Source organism: Clavelina lepadiformis, chromosome 1 (assembly GCF_947623445.1).
Source record: "Clavelina lepadiformis chromosome 1, kaClaLepa1.1, whole genome shotgun sequence".
In the NCBI taxonomy this organism is placed as follows: Eukaryota; Metazoa; Chordata; class Ascidiacea; order Aplousobranchia; family Clavelinidae; genus Clavelina; species Clavelina lepadiformis.
Window position 1 is genome coordinate 17502607 of NC_135240.1, and position 23205 is coordinate 17525811.

Sequence of the window (23205 nt, forward strand, 5' to 3'; positions counted from 1 at the left end):
TGCAATTAAACCCTAGGTTTTGTGTTTATCATTTCGTACGCTTGTCTTTTCATCTTTCAAGCAGTGTTATTAAAAGTCATGCAATAAATTTCTTGCATTTAGTGCATTACAATAACCGTAACAATGAAACTTGGCTCATTATTGTTACGCAACAGCAGCAACTGAAATTTAAAAACTAACCAACCATTGCTTTTTACTTTACAAACCACAAAACACATATACAGTCGAAATCGATTAATCGCACGGCTAAAGGCTATAGAGACAGTAGCACGTAAATGATTTGAACAATAAAGTAAAACTTCACGAAAAAAGGCCTTCTCTACAGTGATTATTAACCACAAAACTACGTTTCATTTAAGGATTGTTACGGATCGTTACATCACAGTAGAACAACAAGACTAATTTTTATTTAAGGATTGTTACGTCGCAAAGCACAAACCACGTGTCGAAATCGAAAAGAAGGAAGTTCACTTGTTGTGTCATAATGCGTTCTGTCATTCCAAAAATCGGCGGAGGAGCAAAAATGCGTGCACCGGTGTTTAAAAAAGAGAATAGCGGAGAAAATGTAGGAAACGCATACATCGGTTAATCGCATAAAAAAGCTTGGCAAATTGACTATGCGATTAACCGATTTCGACTGTATACATTTATGTTATAAATGTGAACTGTAAACGCAACTCTTGAAAATTTACGGTCAGATATAGTTTTAAGAGTCGCGCTTGCAGAATAACATTTTTATTGAATGTGTTTTGTAGTTTATAAAATAAAAGGAAAAAGTCGAAGTTATTTAATTTTTAAATTCTAATTGTTACCATTGCAGAACAATAAAGATAATTAATCTAAGTTTCTTATTATTATCACACACTAAATACAGGAAATTCAATTCAGCAATTGCAATCTATTTAACTGCATGATACTGATAGACAAATAGGTGCAATCTAGCGCTGTTTTTACGACAGGCCAATTCAGCCTCCGCGACTAAGAAAACACTACTTAGTTTTTATTAGTTGAGTTTACTTTATGCACTCTATTGTATACCCAACAGTTTCACCTAGTTGAGCATTCAATGTCTCTAGAGACATCTAGTTTTCAGAAGCTTGCCTGCGAGTGGGCATCCACTCAAAATAGTAATGAGCCATTCTGTACTTCCAATCGCCACTTTCGCATTTATTTAAACAGACAATATATTGTTTATGAAATCTAGAATTAGGACTCATTTGGTGACAGCTGCTATATCATTCGGATTAACCTTGGGATGAATAACTTTTCACTATTGAAACGACTTCAATAAAAAGTTAAGTGATTGCAGCTGTCACGAAATACAGACCGTGATAACTGATAACATAGGTATACAGTCAGACAAAAACAACTTCATTATGTAAATTTAGGGAGGAGTTTAAAAAATCTTTTCTACTCTCCCACTACATTCTTTTTAAATATTTCTAGCAGTACTGGCCATTTCTTGCTCATGCATAAAATAATTATATGTAAATCCCATTTTTTACACAGACTTCCAGCATGAATATATCATTGCGACAAGTACATGGGTAATACAAATACATACATAATCACTGGCGTCCATTTTCCTGGACGTGCGGTGGGCCCTGGATGTTACAGACCTCAAACAACCAAAACAATTTACAATATGGTACTTAAAATATCGTTGTCCAACTCAATATTTTCTACCAATTTAAGTGTCTCGCCATAGTGACAAGTGTGGCACAGCAGAGAGCGCAAGGACAGATAAACAAGAGTGAGAGTGGAAAGCTGAACATGTAAAATGAGATAATAATGATAACAGGTAAAAGTGCAAACAACGCGCAACACTTAAACTGAGACATTATGGCACATTTTAATGTGGTTTATCTATGTTGCCAGTTACCAGTGTAAACCGTGAAATTCTTAAAATGTGTGTGTCTAAAAATGAATTCAATTCGTAGGTTGCAAGCAACTTTTCACCGTGTAAATCAACTTTAAAATGTCCAGCCAAGCCAATTCAAATTTGTGATAAATAATATCGCACTAATTTTTCGATTCGGTCATCATTTCACAGCTGAAGCGTCACAATAAAGGATGGCAATGAAAAACATTACAAAATAAGTTCTCAACAGCTTTTAAACAAGATCAGTAGATAAAACCTTTGGAAGGATAAACTTTGTCAAAGAAAGGTAAACACACCCATTGTTCTCAGAATCGGTCCCATAATTTGTTTTTAATAGCACCTTGTTTTACATACATCAATTCTTTCGCATTCAGTCTGCAACCAAACTTCATATTAATCATTTGCTTGAAAATGAAACATAGTTATTTGCCAGATTTATTTGGGCACCATTAGACAACAAACAAGCGACCCATGGCCTATATCATCATAGTTATGACTTGTTTCAAAAACTTGTTTTATGTTACCATTGTATACAGACTAAACAGGAAAACCAAAATGAAAAAAATAATTTCTAAGCAATTGAGTTAATGACCGCAATAATTTAATAGATACTACAAAGACAAAAAATTATTACTGACTGGTGCAGCCCTATGTAGGCACTTTTATTCTGCCCTCAATCATTGGCAGGTGCGAGCATCTATACTCTATAGTTTCTTAATTCACAGAACCTGGCATATCTGTGCAGGGCTCTCTTGCTGTTGTGGCTGCAGTAGACATGTTACATAATTGCAAATTGAGTTTTCTCAAATCTATGTTCTTTTTTGTTTTGTCTTGCTTAAGGTGTTTGTAAATATTGTATAATGCAACGTTCAAATAATGCCGGAGGGTCAGGAGCAAACTTGTGGACAACTGCAAATATTGGCTTAGGATCATCAGGAAGCACATTTTCAGGCCCTGCAAATAGAAGCTTATCAAACCCGACTGTAAATGTTTCTGTGAGTACATGCTATGATAACTATGATGATATAATGTTTGTAGCGTATATAGATCTACTGTGCTATCTCGATTGTTATTCGTGTCTCGTTTAACTGGCCTTTGATAATCCAATAGCCTGGAGAAGCAGCTTCATGAAGCAACAATACAGTAAAATAAATGAACTATGAATACTCATGTAGTTATGTTATGGTAAGCAGTGCAGATAGTTAATCTCGGGAGCACTGCATGTGCTATTGATAAGCTGTTATTCACCATTTTACGCAGTCTTATACTGTCATGGCACCTGCTTTCAATGTTTAAACCATTATTGTGCTCTAGGGTCACGAAGCGCTACCTGTGTATGGATACAACCAGCCAACAGCCTCATTACATTTTAAGCCAAATTGGGGACAACCAGATTCTGACCCTATGACACAACAGGTGAGTAACCTTGACAGGTTATCATTTTTGCTAAACTTTGCTTTTTATTGCTTAAAGTATTTGTAGTACTGTATATAATTTTAATTTGTTGATAAATCTACTTGTTGTTCATTGGCATATTGCTCAGTTTAAATCAGGAGGGCCCAACCAGTCAATTGCAAGGCTATTAGACAAAAGTTTTTTCTGTGTAACTTTTTGTTTTGTGAGTTGGGTCGACCGCGTTTTCCAAGTAATTGAATAAGTTTATTTATGTTAAGTTTTATTTATTTTCAACATGCTTTCTTGAACAAATGTTACTAATAAACTGCTGGCCAAAATTAGCTGATTCTAATAAACCAAGTCTTTGGTTTGGTAAAATCAACTGCGTTTAGGCTTGAGGTAGACTCACGAAGGGGTATTTACAACTCTTAAACAACTTTTAAAATCGTTGTATTAGTTTCTATATAGCATGAAGAATTTAGCTAGCTTTGATTATGACATGTGTAGGGATGTGCAATTCATAATGTCGAATCCTTGAGAACCAACGGAATCCAAAATTATTCGCCTCCTATTTTTGGAACCGATATTATTCTGATCATTGCTCACAGAGGCTTTGATCTACATCGTATAATCTTTTCCGAGACAATTATTATACATGGTTTCACGCAACACGAGGTTACTACTCTACACAAATGTTTAAATTAGTATAAATTTGAAAGTATTTACCCATGACGGTGATTAATGCATCAAATTGCAGTGAAGTGTTAAAGGCGGCAAATGTATGTGCGACTGCACTTGCGTTTCAATAAGTTTGTGGTAAGACTCCCTAGGAATTAGGCCAACACGTGTTTATGATCATAAACAATTTATTAAGCCTAGAAAACAAGATTAATTTGGATTAGCTTTAACTCAGGCGTTCAGCTTTTATGAAATTAGCAATAAGGTATATAGTGTTAAATCCCCTTACGTAATATCAAAATTAAAAATTTATGGACGAAGTAGCGCTTTTAATTTTCCGCATGTGTTCACTCAGCAATCCTGATCATGATTGTTTGCAATTAAGGCAGATGATATTAATGTTTTTATTATCTATAAAAGTGAAAAAAATGCATGCATCAGTTCAAATTCGTTTAAAACAGTTAAAAAAAAAAAAAAGCAAAATCCTGTCCAACAAGAGTTGCATCCTATCACAGTTGTGAAAAAGACGACCTTTTGCTAAAGCATGTCGAAGTAGAAAAATATTTCATCTTATGTATCGTTGTGTTTTTAACAATGACATGTTTCTTGGTCAGCTTAAAGATAACAAGCCTATACAAAAGCCAATAGTTTAAATGAAAGTTAACGGCAAGCCTGTGAAGTTCAGAGTCGACACTGGAGCGGATGTCACTGCCAGTTCTACAGAAGTCTACACAAATCTCAACTCAGCTCATCTTGCGTAGACTGGTCAAATGTTAACAGGCCCACGGAAAGTAAAATTAAAGGTTCAAGGGGAAATCAACTGTCCTGTATGTTGCGACAATATATTTGTCACTCAAGATATATTCGTTGTTGATGGTCTGTCGAAGCTTCAGTTAGGATGGCCTGCTTTGCAAGAGTTATCTACTTTCAATACAATGGATATGTTAATGCAAACAACTTAATCAAAATGTTCATTAATGTCTTCACAGGTGTAGGGAAGTTTACACACAACTACAACATCCAGATGAATGAAAAAGCTAAACCATATTCCATTTCTATTACATGACCAATTGAGTTTAAAAAAAATACAGCAAATGGAAGACCCGGGCGTCATTTCACCTGTTACAGAACCCACCACTTGGTGTTCAGGAAGGCTTGTTGTTCCTAAAAAGAACGGTGCTGTGAGATTGTGTATAGATTACACTAATTGGAACAAACACGTTTCACAAGAAAGAATGATTTTACTAACTGTCGATGAGCCTCTTGCGCAACTTACCAACGCCAAAGTTTTTACGGAATTGACACAAAGTATGGCTTTTGGCAAGTACCTTTGACAGAGCAATCCAGACTCCTGACTATTTTTATTTCGTCTTCAGAAAGATACTGTTTCAATTGTTTACCCTTCGTGGTGACATCAGCCCCAGGACATTTTCAGCAGCAGATGTCAAGTATCTTGCATGGTCTAGAACAGGACTTCTCGAACTTTTCTGTTCTGCAAAAATTTTACCCCATTTTAGAAAAGATATTCCATATCTTCCTGAAGATACACCCTTGATAGGTGACCCTAGCTCGTACACGTTATCGATATTAAAACAATAAACCACCCATCACATATCTCAAGTGGTGTTTTTGCCTCTGGCAAAATCATACAAGTGCAGACAATCAACCGAAGTACAGTGACTGTAGCCTGCAGTAATAAAAGAATCTCGTAATGGAAACAGTAAAGCGAATAAAAAATAATCAAAAAACAATTCAATTTATATAAATGAAGTTTGTTTCGCGACCCACAGTTTGAGAAACCGTGCATTAGACTACAGAGTTTCTCCTATTTGTCGCCGCAGTGTTTTCCTCAAACCTTAGTATTGGACCGTCCCGGTCTAGAAGGTGCTCTTTGCAGCATGGACAAAATCGTCGTGTTTAGCTCTACAGTAAAGCAGCACAATGAACGAGTAGTGAGTCTTCTTGAAAAATTAATGGATGCTGGAGTTATTCTTAATGATAAATGTGAATTTTCATTAAAGTACACATAATCGACGCCAGCAGTGTCAGTGCAGATCCAGAGAGATTTTTAGCCGTTTTGAGTCTGCAAAATGTCAGCAGTGTGTGCAGGTTGTTAGGAGTGGTCAACCAACTTTCTAAATTTCTTCCAGGTTTGACCGACATTACTTTGCCATTTCGAGAACTACTCAAAAAGGATTTTGAATTTTACTGGGATGAGACGCATTGAATTGCTCTTGATCTTCTCAAAAAGCGCTTGACAAACTCTCCAATTCTTGTTTATTAGAACTCAAATAACACAATTGTTTTGTCAGTGAGTGTCGTTTTATTGCAAAGAATTGACAGTGCTACATCCTGTCGCATTCGCTTCTAGGTTATTGAACATCATAGAGCAAAATGATGCTCAGGTAGAAAAAGAAGGCCTAGCAACAACGTGGGCATGTGAAATATTTAAAGATTATCTTCTAGGTTTGCGATTTACTATTCGCTCTGACAATAAACACCACATTGGTGAACATCTTTGGCAAAAAAACACTGGATGAACTTTCTACTTGTCTCCAATGATTTCATATGCGACTTTTATGTTATTCTTTTGTAGGGATGGGCCGATACGAACCCAAACCCAAATAGATTCGCCGAATATCGCCTTTATGGAAGATTCGGGCGAACACGAATACCAACAATGGCGAACCCGAATACAATATTACTTATAAATTTACTGACTTTCGTAAAAAATGATGATCTAGTTTCCCGACAATGCTAAACTAGAGTCAGCAGTACTTGCAATGAAGGTCGTTTTCCTAACGATTTTGCTTTTTCAATGGTTTTTTAAACACTATTTTTCGAAAGAAAGCGATTTGTTTATCGATTATGTCAGTTTAGAAGCATGACTTGACAACTTTTGGAGGAAATTTTATTGTTTGGTTCTAATACGAATAGATTCGGGATTTGTTCGTGTCGAACTTCATGATATTTGGGTTCGCACGAACCCGAATAATCTTCCTCGCGGCACATCCCTATTCTCTTGACATTGTATGTGTTGCAAGAAAAAAGCTGGCCCCAGCAAAAATTTTGTCAAGATTGCCTGAAAGTAATTTGACAACAAAATCTGATGAACTACATGAAGAAGTTGAAAGTTTTGTTAACGTGATACTGAATTTGTTTCCAACATCAGAACACAGACTGGAAGGAATCCGTAAGGATGATATTTGTTGTAAAGTTATTGAATATTGAAAAAACAGGATGGCCTCGGCAATTAAATTCCAACATAGGGCATTTTCTCTCGAGTTGGCAAACATATTATTTCACCGCTGCTTCCTGCTAAAGGTAACGTGTCTCGTTATAGGGATCACGTCAATTGACCGTGAACAAATTCACCGGCGACACAAATCAACCGCTACGCATTTTATTTTTATTTTTTACGAAAATTAGCATTGTTGTTTATTCAAATTATATGATTTAAGTGATAATATGATTTAAGGTCAGTTGGTTCTAGGTAAATTTACGTCACGGTCAGTTGTCCCCCGGTCAGTTGTCCCCCGGTCAGTTGTCCCCGGTGAGTTTGTTCGCGGTCAATTTCCCACGGTTAATTGTCGTGGAACCCTCGTTATACCCTTCTCTTTGCAACGAGACATTTTCACAAAAGAACATTTTAGACACAGGTTTAAACAAGTGTTGTGAGAGAGCCAAGTTATCTGTCTGGTGGTCATGTATCAATGAAGACATAGAAACTTATGAAAAGAATTGTAGTATTTTACCCAGAACAGCAAGCAAGCAACAGAACCAATGGTACACATCAATCTACCATCTTACCCTTGACAAAAAACTGATTGCAATTTGTTTAAATGGAAGAATGGTTTTTATGTTTGTGTGGTTGATTTTTTTCCAGGTTTATCGAAATGTCTTTTCTCATTTGTGGTTCCCGCATAGTCCCGTGCCAACATGGTTGTCAAGAACTTGTAATCTATCTTTGCTTGCCATGTTATATTCGATGTTTGATAATGGTCGTCCATTTTATTTTTTTACGTTTACTAAATCTTCCGACCGATACGGCTTCAAACATACCGTGAGCAGCCCTTACTGCCTGGAAGCAATGATGAAGCGGAGAGAGTGGTGCAGACAATGAAACGTCTTTTAAAGATGAGTGACTATCATTACTTGACGCTACTTGTCTCCCGATCAATGCCGCTTAAATGCGTTTTCACTCCACTTTAACTGCTAATAGGAAGACGGCTTCATACGACAATTCCAATGCTCCCTCATAAGTTAGTACCACAGTGGAAGTACTTAAAAGAATATCAAACTGTCTAAAATGACATTAAGGCATGACAAAAACACTACTTTGACAAGTGTCATTAGTAAATTATTCTACTTTCACTTAGTTGTACTTAGGCTAGGGCTGGAGAACCAGCGACCGGCTTGCCTATTTAACGTGGCCCGCGTCAGAATTTTGTATTACAGAGTATACATACAACATAGCATCAAAAATATTAAATGTTTATGTACAAGTATACCCTTGCGATGACTTTGACATTATTGGCCATTTATATTCAACATCCCCACACAACTTCACAATGATGTCAAACTTCATGTTGCTGAGCATATTGTTAGATCCTTATATTGTCATTTAAAATTTATTCTGGAAAATGTCTTTTGGGAAAAAAAGGAAAGATTGGTTATGAAGGTAGATTGTTCCAGAAAGAATGGACAAGTTCTTATTTCTTTACTTAATTAAGTGACAAACCTTTTTTGTGGCAAACATGTTGCTAGCAAAACAAACAAATAGCTTACTACAGATGGTGCTCCAGCCATGGCTGCTTCACAAAAAGGATTAACAGCCAATAGTACTAGCATAGCATCTTATGAAATACATCGGAGCCGGAGCTATTTTTTAAACAACTGGCTACAGCTCCATTTGAATTTTTCGTTGAGCTCCAGCTCTGTTGAAAATGCACTGCTCTGGGACTCCAGCTCCAAAGCCCTGGTCCTGATAACAGTTCTAAATTCGGGGAATATTAAAATATTAAACAAATACTAAACAAATTGTGAGTCTATGGAAACTTGCACGAAGACAAAATCAGGAACCGAGATTTCAGCTATGAGGAATCAAACCAGTGTTTGGGTAACTTTTTTATTCCATTCACGTAACCGTAGTTAGGCTTAAATCTAATTAGGGACTTTGTTGCTGATTGTATGAGTTTGTGCAATGTTCTGTATACAAGTGTATGGAGTATTAGTAGCCTACGTAGTCAAAAATATCAACAAAAAAATCTTTTGTTTTTTTAATCTCACTCACCTTACAACAGTGCGTACTGGTTTACTCCAGGTCAAAAGATCTCGCAAATAACATTGATCCATAATATTTCAAAAAGGAACATCAAGGTCTGGAAGTTGGTAGTAAAGTTAAATAGAATATATACATTTAAAAACATGCAAGAATCATCTTAAGCAAATCATGAGAGTTGAATTTAATCATTTTTAAGAAGGAAAGGAGGTAATGATCGGACCATGTATGTAAACCAATCTAAAGATATTTCAACAAAATTTATTTCACTCATAATTTCTAATTCATTTACATTTTCATTTGATATCAATATCATCCGTCGCTTTGCTGTTGTTCTTTTTTCATTACCACTTCAACATTATGCATCCAGTGATTATGGATATTTATGAAAAGAGTTTGTAGGGGCTTAATGCGTAGGTTTTGCCAAAGACAAACGTTCATCGTATGATGCCCTTTTAGAACAATGTTCTTAAATTTCCATCATTCTTGCATTCTTGACCAGCATCATGTCTTTTTGTGTCCACGATGGTGTATTAACTTAAATAACGTAACAAAGGATATGAAAATGGGTATTACACTGTCATACAAATTTGCTGCCATTTTTTACTTTGCAATTTTTTTATTGAAAGGACTTGTTATGCATTAAGACAAATAAAATGTTTAGGGACTAGTGACTACCGTAATACAGGACCCCCAGTTTGGTCAATTTTCTTACTTTTTACAGGCCTCATCTACAACTTTATGGAAAAATGATCCCTCTGTGCATGGTGGTAGTTCTGATCACACAAGGTCATTCTTGGGTACAGAACAATGGGGTAGGGAATCAGGTGGTGCACCTTGGGGCTCAACTTCTCACACAGAATCATCATCCAGTGCGACTGAATTGCCTGGGTCATCCTTACCACCACGAACTACAGATCCAAGCATGTTTAGTCATGTCACAAATAGTTCATGGCTAGCAAGCAGAAAATCTCCTGTTTTTTTAGTGCAGCAAGAGGTTGGTAATGTTTACTTTGTCATTGGAAATTGCAGTACCTGTTTGCAACATTTATCTTTTACTAGGCTGATAATAAAACAGAAACTGCCGAAGCCAACTTAAATGCAGCATGTTCAGAAGGAGAAAAGGAAGTCTCAAATCACGAAGTAACTGAAGAAAGGTGTTTTTTTAGATTGTGTGTATACTGTATACTGTAGATACATTTTTGTATCTACTGTATACTTGGTATTACTGTAGATTGGTATCTTTTGGCATGGTATAATAATAATCTTTATACTCAGACCATGGAAATTCTTTGCACAATCCTTGCCTTTGTGCAAGGTCAGATTGTCACACAGCTTTTAGTTTGTTTTTTGATTTTTTATGTAGTATTGCCTGGATTTAGAACTGTATGCCAGATCCAGTGAAAAAAAAAGCAATTGTCGCTAATGCCTTGCCATAGCGTTACTGGGAATCAGACATGAAACACACATTGTTTTTGTGAACCCAGCACTCGTACCACTTGGCTACCGAGCTGATATAATTCTAATATGAATATGTACAAGTTGAACTATATTTCTCAATTGAGAATTCCCAAATAAAATTATTACTGGTATTTTGTGAATTCAAATAATCTAATTAGACCCAGCCTACGCACAATTCGTTGTACGCATTTGCAAAAAATGTGTTTTCAGAAAATTTCATGACAAATGAGCTTCAGGTCCTAGGAAATGCATGTTAATTTTTTGCAGGTACAGTTTTTGTTGTTTTTTGGTTATGGCACTACTATTTTTTGACAAAAAAAATCGACAAATAATAAGACGGTGTTACCTTACATAAAATCCAAACACTGATTGATTCTGTTGGCCAAACTTTGTTATGACAACTTGGTCATAATTTAATATAAGATCATGATGGATGTACAAAGAAGCGAGGCCATTTAAATGACTCTCACCCATGGTCGATAATAATGTTTTATGTATTTCAGAGTACTGAAGGTATCATCAAGAATAAGGCACAACTGGCAAAAACCAAACTTTATAGTCTACATACACTTCATTAATCCATTTGAGTTACCTTCATTAGGGCAATGGGAATAAAATTTGAATTTGCCAAAATTATATAGGTTATAAATTTGTCGCATTACCTAGGAACAATTATGACACATCAATGTGACGCTATACTAATACATACTTGCTAATACTTTGACATGGTTATAAAACAGCAATATAAAAATAATATAAAACGCCTACTTATAATAAACAACGAATGCAATACAAATTAACTATATTTTTATACAGTCAACCCTCGATTTAACGGACTTCGATTTAACGGACTCAATATGCGCAGATCTATGAGTAAAAGAATGTACCAAAAGAACGGTTTTTATTGTTTTGGAATTCGCCAGGCTACTTGCGTGAATGCGTGAAACGATAAGAAAGCTGTCTCTCATAACGTCACAATACTAGCGTATTGTGATCTATCAGCGTAGTGTATACGTCACAATACCAGCGTATTGTGATCTATCAGGGTACTCTGTACTCTGTTAACAAGAGCCTTCATTCGGTGCAGCTTAGAATCAGTTAGAACCTGCATGTGTTTAGTACGGTGCATAATGTCTAAGCCAAATGAAACACGTAAACGTGTGAACTTGTCGGTGATGCAGAAACTAGAACTGATCAAAAAGCTTGAAAAAGGGGCCAGCGTTGCGAGTGTTTGCGATCAGTATGGTGTCAAAAAACAAACAGTCTCAGACATTAAGAAGAGCAAGGACAAGCTGTTGAAATACGCTACGTCTTATTGTGTTGATGCGGCGTCTTCCAAGGGTGGTAAAGTGAGCAACAGAAAACATATGAAGATGGGTAAGGAACAATCTTTGGACGCAGCAGTTATGAAGTGGTACGTTCAACAACGGTCCAGTGGAGTGAATGTGCGTGGGACAGAGTTAATCGCAGCTGCTGCTAAACTTGCTACCAGTCTTGGCTTAACCGATTTTAAGGGCAGTGATGGGTGGCTTTGGCGATTCCGGAATCGCCACGGATTATTTAACGAGGTTCTGCATGGCGAGGCTAGTGATGCAGATACGGCAAGTGTGGCCCCCTTTCGCGAAAAATTAACAAAGCTGATTAGTGACGCAGGCCTCACCCTATCTCAAGTATATAACGCAGACGAGACGGGAATTTTTTGGCGTTCTATCCCGAAGAATTCTCAAGTCCGTCAGGGTGAGGAGAAGACCAAGGGGAAGAAGACAAGCAAGGAAAGGCTGTCGGTCCTGGTCGGGTCCAATGCGACCGGTACTCACCGACTAAAGCTAGTCGTGGTGGGCAAATCGAAGAAACCACGGGCATTTAAGGGATTAAACGTCGAGCGTGACCTGCCAGTAGTTTACTACAACTCTAAGAAAGCTTGGTTTAACTCTGCAATATTCACTGATTGGTTTTTCTCGCATTTTGTGCCTGCGACTCGGAAATATCAAGAAGAAGTGCTGAAGATTTCTCCTGATGATGTACGAGCGATTCTAATACTCGACAATGCCCCAGCGCACCCTAGTGCAGAGAAGCTTGTAAGCGCTGACGGCAAGATAAGGGTCCTTTATCTGCCCCCTAATACAACATCGGTTATACAGCCAATGGACCAGGGGGTTATTAGCGCCTTGAAGAGGCGCTACATCCGACGTTACTTGGATGAGGTCCTGGTCATTGTAGAGGACGAAACAGATGCTGAGGTCGACACCAGGGGCCAGCGAACCTTAAGCAACATAAAAAATTACAATATTCGTTCAGCCATTTATAACTTTGCAGCAGCGTGGCAAGACATTAAGGTGTCTGTCCTCGCAAATTCATGGAAGAAAATCTTAGAGGACAAAGATTCAGAGGCCAACTTTGAAGGAATAGAGGCAGGAGATTTTCTTCAAATGTTGCAGCGTGGTGGGGAGGTATCCACCTCCATCGATGATATAAGAGACTGGCTGGACGAATTAGATCAGGACCCAGGGTATCAGTTCATGTCTGAGGCCGACATAGTGGCATCTGTGGTGGATGGTGGAGAAGAGGAAAGCAGTGACGAGGAAGAGGCGATTGAAGTCACCAAGGTGAAGTTGTCAACTCTACAGAGTTATATCGATGCCCTCATTGATTACTCCGCCTACAGCCAACTACCTGAGATGGCGCACCAATATGGGAAGCTCAGGATGATCAGGGAGTATATCATCAAAGAACAGCATATGGGGGGTCGCCAGACAAAAATCAACAGCTTCTTTGCCCCTGGCCGCCCTGTTCAACATGGTACTCCAGCCAACCCATCTGTGTCGTCTCCATCTCTCTTACGCATCCCACCTGCCCCTGAGAATCTGGACAATGATGCCCCATGCTGCAGTCATCGTCCCGCCATCCCTGAGGTTGATGTTCAGGAGGTTGGACATGATGAGTTGATGATCATCTCTGACTCAGATTAATCTACATTTAGCTTGTTTACTGTAAATATCCCTGTGTACTGTAGTCGCGCAAGCTATACAAAATACAAACAAGGAATGCATTTCATGTGTCTTTAAACTGCTACTGTGTTGTACTGTACAGTATTTGGTTTATTAAGCGTGAGCATCTGCGCAGTATAAACATGTTTGGTACGCGTAATACATCTCTCCATCAAAGTACTGTAGTGTTTTATCGTAGGCGTGTTTTCCAAGCAAAAGCTAGAATTTGCGGTGACAGATGGTCTACGCCAGGGGTTGGCAAACTACGGCCACACACACGCCAGTCGCGCATGTATTGCAACATGCTTTCAGAAACTAACCGTACACTTCTCACGCATTGTTTGATTCAATTGTTTGATCATAAAATACAAATACGGTAGCGGCTACCGTAGTAGGCCTTTGTGATGAAGATTGCGTAGCTTTAAACGTAACTGAGTGTGAAATGCAAAAATTGTGTTTAATATGAATATGCGTTTATTTACACACCGGGTAAATTTTCCTACTTTGTAATGAGAGTGTGCGGCCCGCCGGCTGCAACATTTTTTCTAATGCGGCCCTCAGTACAAAAAGTTTGCCCACCCCTGGTCTACGCTATAGCAGAGTACTTGACTGTACACTGTACAGTAGTGGGAGTACGTTATTTTCGATTAACGGACTTTTTCCAGCAACGGACTGCTGCTGGTCCGCATTTGTACGTTAAATCGAGGGTTGACTGTATTTTACTTTTTGCCAATTATACTGGGTTAACACGGTTGAGCCACCATAAACTTTGTACACAGTAATTGCAAGGAAAGGGTTGTTTTTGTTTGAGAACTGAAACGTTGAACTTTAAATTGAACGACAATGCTATCCAGAAATGGATAAAACACTATCCTTCTGTGATAAGTAGAGTTTGTATTAGTGGAAACATTGACGTGATGAACTTGGTTGAGTTGTCTTCTTAGCATGTTAAACTGACTCTTGTAAAATGTTTCCCGTGGCTAAACAAATTTTCATATATGCCTTTTTGTGCATTCTTTCTAGGGTATAAATGAAGTTTTTCTTAGGCACCATTGCCTGATTTAGATCAACGGTTGAAGATTGTAGCAAGTTAAAAAGTGTTTTTATAACTTCCATCATTCTTGTCAGGATTTCCATTGATATCAGAAAGTTAGATCACTGATTCCTCGCCATAGCGTTAACGTCTTTCCCCCATGCCATTGGCAGTTAATCGAAGAGTCCAAGGATATTTCAATACATCAGTGCAGTTTCCTAAACGTAAGGACAGCAGACAGTTTTTTCACCCACCATGTTTGTCAATGCTGTTGCAACTATGTACAAGGACTCTGTGTGCATTCTGTTGCAATAGCTCCTCGAATAGCTAACACTCTTTTGTTGGCTTCTGCAAAGAAAACGGTAGTGGTGGCAGTGAATTGAACGGAAGCAGCATGAGTAAGGCATAAATTGAAATTATGCGCAGCACACTTGCACAAGAACCCTTTTCTGTACGACTTCAATAGCATTGATGAGATCGTTTGTGCACTAGGAGATATCTTCATTGCCGTTTGAGGAGCCTTTTGATGACTTTTTTGCAATACATCTCCGAAATACATCATAAAATGAAGAAGGGCGCGAAAGTTTCCATCATGGAACTTGTCAGCAGATAGCTCGCCAGGATTTAGGATTCATTTGAAATACTCGCCATTCTTCACTTGCTTTTCTTGAAAGGCTGAGTTCAACTGCAGAGTAATACTTCCAGTTTCATTCATTCCTTAAAGTGAGAGGCAAGCCCAAAAGCAAGTTGGCTTTAAATTAAAGAGTAGCTGTCAGTAAACATAATGGTGAAAGAGTTTTTAATAACATGTAGTGGTTAAGCTGTTGTTGCCAAAGTTATATCTCAAATTTCGCTTCTTATGACGGAGTGCATGGTCATTGTGACGTCATAACGTAAAGGCTTATTTACAGCAAAATGTTCTTGTGATACACTCAACTACGCTTCTATTATACCTCTTCCTATTTACTTGTTAGCCACAGGAAACATTATATTCATACTTTATCCAAATACCTGAGTTGTCTTTATTCTGTTATTGTGATGTAATAAGAACTGCAATATTTGTCATAATTAGCGATGAATTTGTGTTTTTTAGCTATTTATTTATGGCAAGAACTGCTTAACCGCTACATATTACTACAAATCCTTTCTCCAGTATATTTACTAGTAATTACTCCTTGATTTGGGGCCAAGTTGTTCTTTTGGACTTGTCCTCACTTTTAACGGGACGATCTGTCTCTCTCACCTTTGTAGCTGTTTGTCCTTTTATGCAATATACATATTTGCTTCTATTGTTTTGAAAATCTGCTTTCACCAATGAAACCCATGCAAGTATATAGCACACCTATTACACATTCTATTACCAATGAATTACCATGAATCCATTATCTTTACAACAAGAAACAATTAAGGTTGTTAAAACTTGTATAATGACGTGATGCTACTCTATTCCTGCTTGGTGTAATTAACTAACTAGTGTTTTGTTTTCACTTGGTTATGTATAATGTGTTTTTATTGTCTTTGTGTGCATTAACAGTACTCAACAGCCAAGTAAACAACCTATAGTACCGGCGGTTGTTGAAGATTCTGAAAAGCTAAACGCAGTTTTGCAAATGGAGTCCCAGACGGATAAAGCTCAGAAACACACTGACGATTCCACAGTAGCTGAGAAATCTGACAAACTTCCTGGTAAGCTTATTATTCCAGTTTCAATAATTAATGGGCAGAATTTAGGCAGTAACTAACAAATTTCTATCAGATGTTGTGCTAAAGTGCTAAATAATTGATATCTGTTCTCATTAGTATGCTTACTATGACAGTTTTATTTTCGATATTTATGAAATTTTCTTCTCATAATTTTTTTTTAATGGACTGGATCTTTGTTTAGTGTGCATTATTTGCTGATGTAGAATGTAATTTATTTTCAGAGTCGGTGCCGGCACCATACACAGATGAAGAAGGCTATAAAGTTAGTGCACCAGAAGAACCAAAGCCTGAACCTACAGATGTTGAAACTTTAAAAGAAGGCCAATCATCATCTGATGACAATGCTGTTGGAGCAACAATTGAACACATCCAACAACTTAACTTAATGGACTCCTATGTTGCTCAACAACAAGTAATACTATGCTTTTATCTTGGATGCTTATTGCTTACCTTCCTTTTTCGCTTGTCATATCACAGCTTTTTTATGAATATTATTGTGTTATTCTTATTCGTTTTTTATGTTCAAAGGCCAACTCAGGTATAATCATGTATATATAGTCAGTTGGGGCAAAAAAAAACATAGGGGTACTTGGGGTAAAAAAGGACAACCCCCCCAACTCCCCCTAAGAATGATTTTTTTGAAAAAGCTTTGCATGGTTAGAAACATCATTTATTTGCATAGTTTTTTAACATACAATACAGGCCCAGAGGTAAGTACTCTTCAGGAACTATGCAAATCACTAAATTGACCCAAAAACGGTCCAAAAAAACTTTTTTTGCTCTTTACTAAACTTTTTGTGGATTGAAAACGATGGTTGAAAATCACAATCTTTTTATGTGTATCTACATGATATTTCAGTATGATTGTACTCCAGTACTTCAATTTTGATTTCTGTTAACCTTTCATTCTATTCTATGTTGTCTTTTTTTGCCCCATAATTACACAATGTGTTGGGGCAAAAAAAGACAGCTGTTTTTATTTTCCCTGTGCTTGTTTTTTTTTACCCCATCTTTAATAACTTTTATTTTAAAACAATTTTGGTTGCTATAAGGCATTAAACTAACATTTTAATGTTTTACTTGCATTGTCTCAGTTTCCTGATCTCTAGTAAATACATTAAACCTAATGTACTGATGATTCATTTGAAATTAAGTTAAGCGAGTGAAATTAAGCGTGAAGTTTCACTCTCCAATCATTTTGTGTTGTTCTTTGTAGTTAATTGATTTATGTACCATTCCACTTTGTTGAACTCCTGCCAAATAGCTATTCAAAAGCTTAACCTTCTTGTAAGCATTTACCAGTTTCAGAAGTCTCTGTTCAGTAGTAGTTTAACCAGTCCTGGTAGCATTGTGTTTCTCCAAAAGATGAAGAAGGCAATCCAATTTTGGAAAAGACCAGTCCACAGGAAACTGAATGGTCAAGTAATGTGGAAGAAATGCCATCCACCTCATAAATCCGCAACATTTAAGCTGTTTCCACACCGTCGACGAGCACCACAGTACAATCACGGATCAGAACAACAAAGGACATCATCAATGAGTTGCAACTTCACGCTCCCGAAAGGATGAAGTATGAAATACGGCTTGTGTCAAAAGATGAATCGGTTTCGATAGAAAGTGTGTTAAAATCAAGGGGACGACAATCAAATGACAAGAAGAAAAAAAGAAAAAAGAGTGAAGATGAATGGAAGCATTTTAACAAATGAAGAATTTAACAAGCAAGTTGAAAACTTTGAAGCAAATGGAACAATTGCAAAAAAGAGAAAAGCTGGGAGAAGGAAAAGGAACGCAGACGAAGATGAAGAAATAAAATCACTGGACTTGGAGGAGGAGGAAGAAATAGAAAGAAGGATGGAGCAGGAAATTCAAAGAGAAATGGATGAAGACATGAGGATGAGATGGTAGAAGAGTCTGACGATGAATCTGAAGAAATGAATGACAAAACAAGAGAAGACACAGTTGTTAGAATGGAAGATGTAGAGGAAGAGAGAAGAGATGTAACTGAAGAAACTGTAAACGAACAGAAGAAAGAAAAGAGAACATTTAAATTGGAAATAAACAAAAAGCAAGTTGGAAAGTACTTTGCAGTGTTTTGGAAGAAGCCAAAAACATATTATTGGGGAAAACTTCTGAAGGTCTTCAGAGACGAGGTTGATGGAAAGATTGAGCAAGCTGAATTTAAGTTTTGGGACAAGAAATCAACTTCAAAAGATGCAGTGTATTGGGACTGGCAAACAAAGGAAGTGCAAAATAATATTTTGGTTTTGCCGAAGAAGAGGAAGTGAAAGAAAAATTTGTGTTCCTAAGCAAATATGGACTTCATAATGCATAAACTTTTTTGTTTGTTTGAACAAGATGTTACAGTTTCATCCTCATCTGTATATATTGCTATTTCTTCTGCTTTGTATTGCTTTTAATAAACAAAATTTGCTGTTGAAATTGATTGTTTTTTTTTACCCCAAGCATGGTTTTTATTGCCCCAAACACTGGGGAAAAAAAAGCAACACAAAATATTCGATAAAAATAAAAAGAATAAACATAATGCTCCAATTTTTTGGATACATCAATGGAATATTAATATTGATCAATAGAGGGTAAAACTTTACTTTTTGGCCCATTTTTTAGCGAGAAAATCAAAAGTTTGTCAATTTCGCATTTTTTTGCCCCACTTGACTATATTTATTAATTTTACATGATCTTATGAATACTGCTATGACAATCTGATATTTTGTTGGCCATAACTATCTTTGCTGACTCAGTGAAATGGTGTTACAGCCCATGTCAGATATAACATAAGTTATGAAAGCTGAAAAATGAAAGATCAGTTACACAACTTTTTAACAACATGTTACTCGACTTCTCAAACTCTATGGTTCTGCGACCCCATTTTAGAAAAGAACTTTCTATGCGACCCCTTGTGCGGTAGCCTATACGTTAATCATATTAAAACAATAAACGTCCAAATACAAATCTCAAATGGTATTTTTGTTTCTGGCAAAATCATACAAGTGCACACAGTTCACCGAAGCGCAGTAACTGTAGCTTACCGTACTAAAAGAATCTCATAGATGAAACAGTAAAGCGAATAAAAAATTAACAAAAATGCAATTTAATTTATAAAAATGAAGTTTGTTTCACGATCCGAATATTACATTTTGTGGCCGGGGTCGCGACCCACACTTTGAGAAGACTTGCTCTACATGAATATGAACAAAAGTTTAAATAGTATATATAACTTAATGACATTAAATTGTAGCGTTTGAAAAATAAAAAAGATATTTTAAGCAATCCTTCAGTTCAGGTTTACATTAAATGTAACGAATGGAAATATATGTGAGTCAGAGTTTTGTTTAAGTACATATACTGATGTTGAATTTTCCTGAGCAATCGTGTTGCACTTATAAAAGTAGCACTAAAAATTCTCTACTATGTGATAAATTTTGTGCTTACAGAGTTCACAGTTGATTAGTTATGTTTGCACGAGACGATTTATGCAGCAAAATCAAAGCAAGCTTTTGCTATCTGAATTCTAACACAGATAGCACCAATTAAACTTACAAGTAGAACCCTGGTAAGTAGGACATCGACAGGACTCTTGTCGAATAGACATGGTCATGGCGCGGTGTGGATTTCACACCAGAGCATGATGTCAAAATTGCTCACAAGACCTTAAGCATAGTACATGTTTACATGATTCTGTTGTTTGTAAGAAATAATATTTGCAGTATTATCATTCACATTACCTGGTAGACGTGGTTCTTTGCTTGATCAAACGTTTTTTTGGACTTTGTTTGTGACTCCATTATTCTTTTAAGATCACAATGAGAAGTGTTAAAAAGTAAAAAGTTGTCACATTAGATTTGTTTTCCGTAAACAACTATACATATGCTATGGGTTAAACCATGCGTGGGTGCAGTAGTAGGCCCACAGCAAGTGCGCGCTTACATAATGGCGAGAAGACAGTCCTACCTGCTCACAGCTCAGCTGCAATTTAGTAGTTACGAATTTACAACTGTTATGCAAACATTTTAGCGTTACAAAACAATAGTTTAATGGTCAAGTGAAACGGGCTTCAATTTGTTGTAGGTATGTGCCGAATCAAACCAGAATCTGATTATTATGCACAAATATTGACGTTTTTGCTATCCTGACAAATCTGAATCTTAACGGCATATTCAGGTCGAATACTCCATTACTGTATTTGTATTGTATGTATGAGTGCATGTAATGTAACGAGATGTGAGTTTATTTGTTATCAAGACCAAGGGAAAATAAAAAAAAAACTTTTCAGCTCCAACATTTATTTACCAGGTAAAAGGTTGTGAGACTTTGGTTGAATATTTACTCGATCTCAGGACGATAATTAGTTAGCTTAATGGGTTCGGATTCACACAAATATAAAAATATATTATTTGCATTCTCATGAATCCAAATTTTTTTCGATTTGGAACAACCCTAGAAGAAATTTTGGACTGCGTTCAAGTGATCACTAACCAGGATTCTACTATAAATATACAGGTCATACATATCAAAAAAAATTCCCATTAGGGGGCAGTAAACTTTATCCATGAAATGCATCGTGGTTGTGCCAAGTGATTATAACCCATGCTTTACCAGATACTTACTGAAAACAACTGGTGATCCTTTGTTGTATGATGGCTTGCAATTACTGCATTTATTTGTGGTTTCTTGATATATGTTAAGCAAATTTTCTTCATTTAGAATTTTGCTGCTCAGTTAACTGGATATCAACTGGCAATGCAACAACAATATGCTTTGGCTGCTCAGCAGCAACAACTAGCTGCACCAGGCATGTTTTTACCAAACTCATACATCATCCCTGCACAGACCAATACACATGCAGGTAATTGAATGTATGTTGACAGTTATTTTCTGTTGCAGTTCTCGTATGTTAAAAAATGATAACACTATTATATAATAAACTTATTATAATACCGCTGCACAAGTAAATCTTAAAGACATAAATACAAACAGAAGTCATATTATGAGATTGTGTTGCAAGTGTGAAAAAAATTTAAAGATGTTGAGTAGCACTTAATTACATTTGCAATCGACAAATTTGACATGTTTGTGTGTGTTAGGTTATGGAGACCCTAATTCTTCTGGTCAGTTCCCAATGATGGCACAATATTCACCTTATGCGAGTTGGCCAGCTACAGCTGGTATCTATCCCATGTTGCAACAACAAATGGCAGCTGTTGCTGCATCAGCATCTCAACCAACCTCTTCATCAGCAAGTCAGGTACATTGTCAAGATCAGTCCTCCCCGCTCTTATTTGTTATGATTATATATTTGAAAAATGGGTCTTGCGTAGAAGAAGTTACATTATAATAATTAATGATTATTAGAAGATGCCCTTAATTGACTGTAAAAGCTAGGTTAAATTTTTATTTATTTTGACATTAGTTGTGTGGGTTTCACAATAAAAATAAGCTTAATGTCAACATAACCAGATAAATTATTGCAAATGCTTAATGTCTAATGGCACACTACTTGGTGGTGTGGATAAGCGATATGCAATAATTTTATTTGTTATCAAGATCAAGGGAAAATATAAAAACTTTTTCAGCTCCAACATTTATTTACCAGGTAAAAGGTTGTGAGACTTTGGTTTACTCGATCTCAGGACGATAATAAGTTAGCTTAATGGGTTCGGATTCACACAAATATAAAAATATATTATTCGCATTCTCACGAATCCAATTTTTTTTCGATTTGAAACAACACTAGAAGAAATTTTGGACTGCGTTCAAGTGATCACTAACCAGGATTCTACTATAAATATACAGGTCATACATATTAAAAAATTTCCATTAGGGGGCATTAAACTTTATCCATGAAATGCATCGTGGTTGTGCCAAGTGATTATAACCCATGCTTTACCAGATACTTACTAAAAACAACTGGTGATCCTTTTTTGTATGATGGCTTGCAATTACTGCATTTATTTGTGGTTTCTCACCCCTCTTATTTGTTATGATTATATATTTGAAAAATGGGTCTTGCGTAGAAGATGTTAAATAACACCATGTAACAAAATTTTGCGAAATTTTTAGTTGCATAAAAATGTTTATGTATTGTGTTTTGCTACTCGGAACTAATCACAAAAATACAAATATTTTCCCTGAAGTGTCCTAAATTTTCAAGAAATATCGCTTTTTCTGATTTTACCCAAAAGTTTTTAGTATTAATAAGCATAATTTTGTATAAAACTCACAAACATGCTAACACATAGAAGTATTGTCCATAATATAGCCTACTAATGCATTATGTAAGGATCCATATTGCAAACATTCCTAAAAACTTCAGAAGTGGTTTTGTTTGCGTGATTTGCGTCTATGAACTGATAAATCTTCTCGTATTATGGACCACAAATAATCCCCCATCATGTTGCAACTCCACCTTCCTTGGTATCTTCTTTCCATATCAGAAATGTCCTGGTGAAACCTTTCACCATGTTCTTCGCTTACATCACCCATATTTGGACTAAAAAAATCAAGGTGAGAGTGCAGGTAATGCATTTTCAAGGACATACGACATCCCAATTTTTCATATTCCTCCATCAGATTGTTCACCAAAACTTTATAGTCATCGCTTCGTTTACTACTAAGAAAAAAATTAACTACTTCTCGAAATGCCTTCCATGCTTCTGCTTCTCTCGTAGTCATTTTATTTTCAAGTTCTTTTCACTGGAGCATAAGTCGAACCTGCGGCCCAGTAAAAATTCCAGCCTTCTTCTTAGCTTCTGACAAAAAAGGAAAC

General features: G+C 36.6%; 1 protein-coding gene across 2 annotated transcripts in view; it reads left to right on the forward strand.

Moving 5' to 3' along the window:
• The first annotated feature begins 2706 nt into the window (after positions 1–2706).
• The window catches only part of LOC143447672 (pumilio homolog 1-like), a 44420-nt gene continuing 23921 nt past the window's right edge, over positions 2707–23205 (forward strand). For both annotated transcript variants that reach the window (XM_076947766.1, XM_076947767.1), the window contains exons 1-8: positions 2707–2877; positions 3197–3298; positions 9961–10233; positions 10299–10393; positions 16252–16403; positions 16643–16833; positions 21144–21285; positions 21524–21684. In XM_076947766.1, the coding sequence (XP_076803881.1) occupies positions 2743–2877; positions 3197–3298; positions 9961–10233; positions 10299–10393; positions 16252–16403; positions 16643–16833; positions 21144–21285; positions 21524–21684 (1251 nt within the window). In that variant the 5' untranslated portion in view covers positions 2707–2742. The remainder of the gene's footprint in view (positions 2878–3196; positions 3299–9960; positions 10234–10298; positions 10394–16251; positions 16404–16642; positions 16834–21143; positions 21286–21523; positions 21685–23205) is intronic.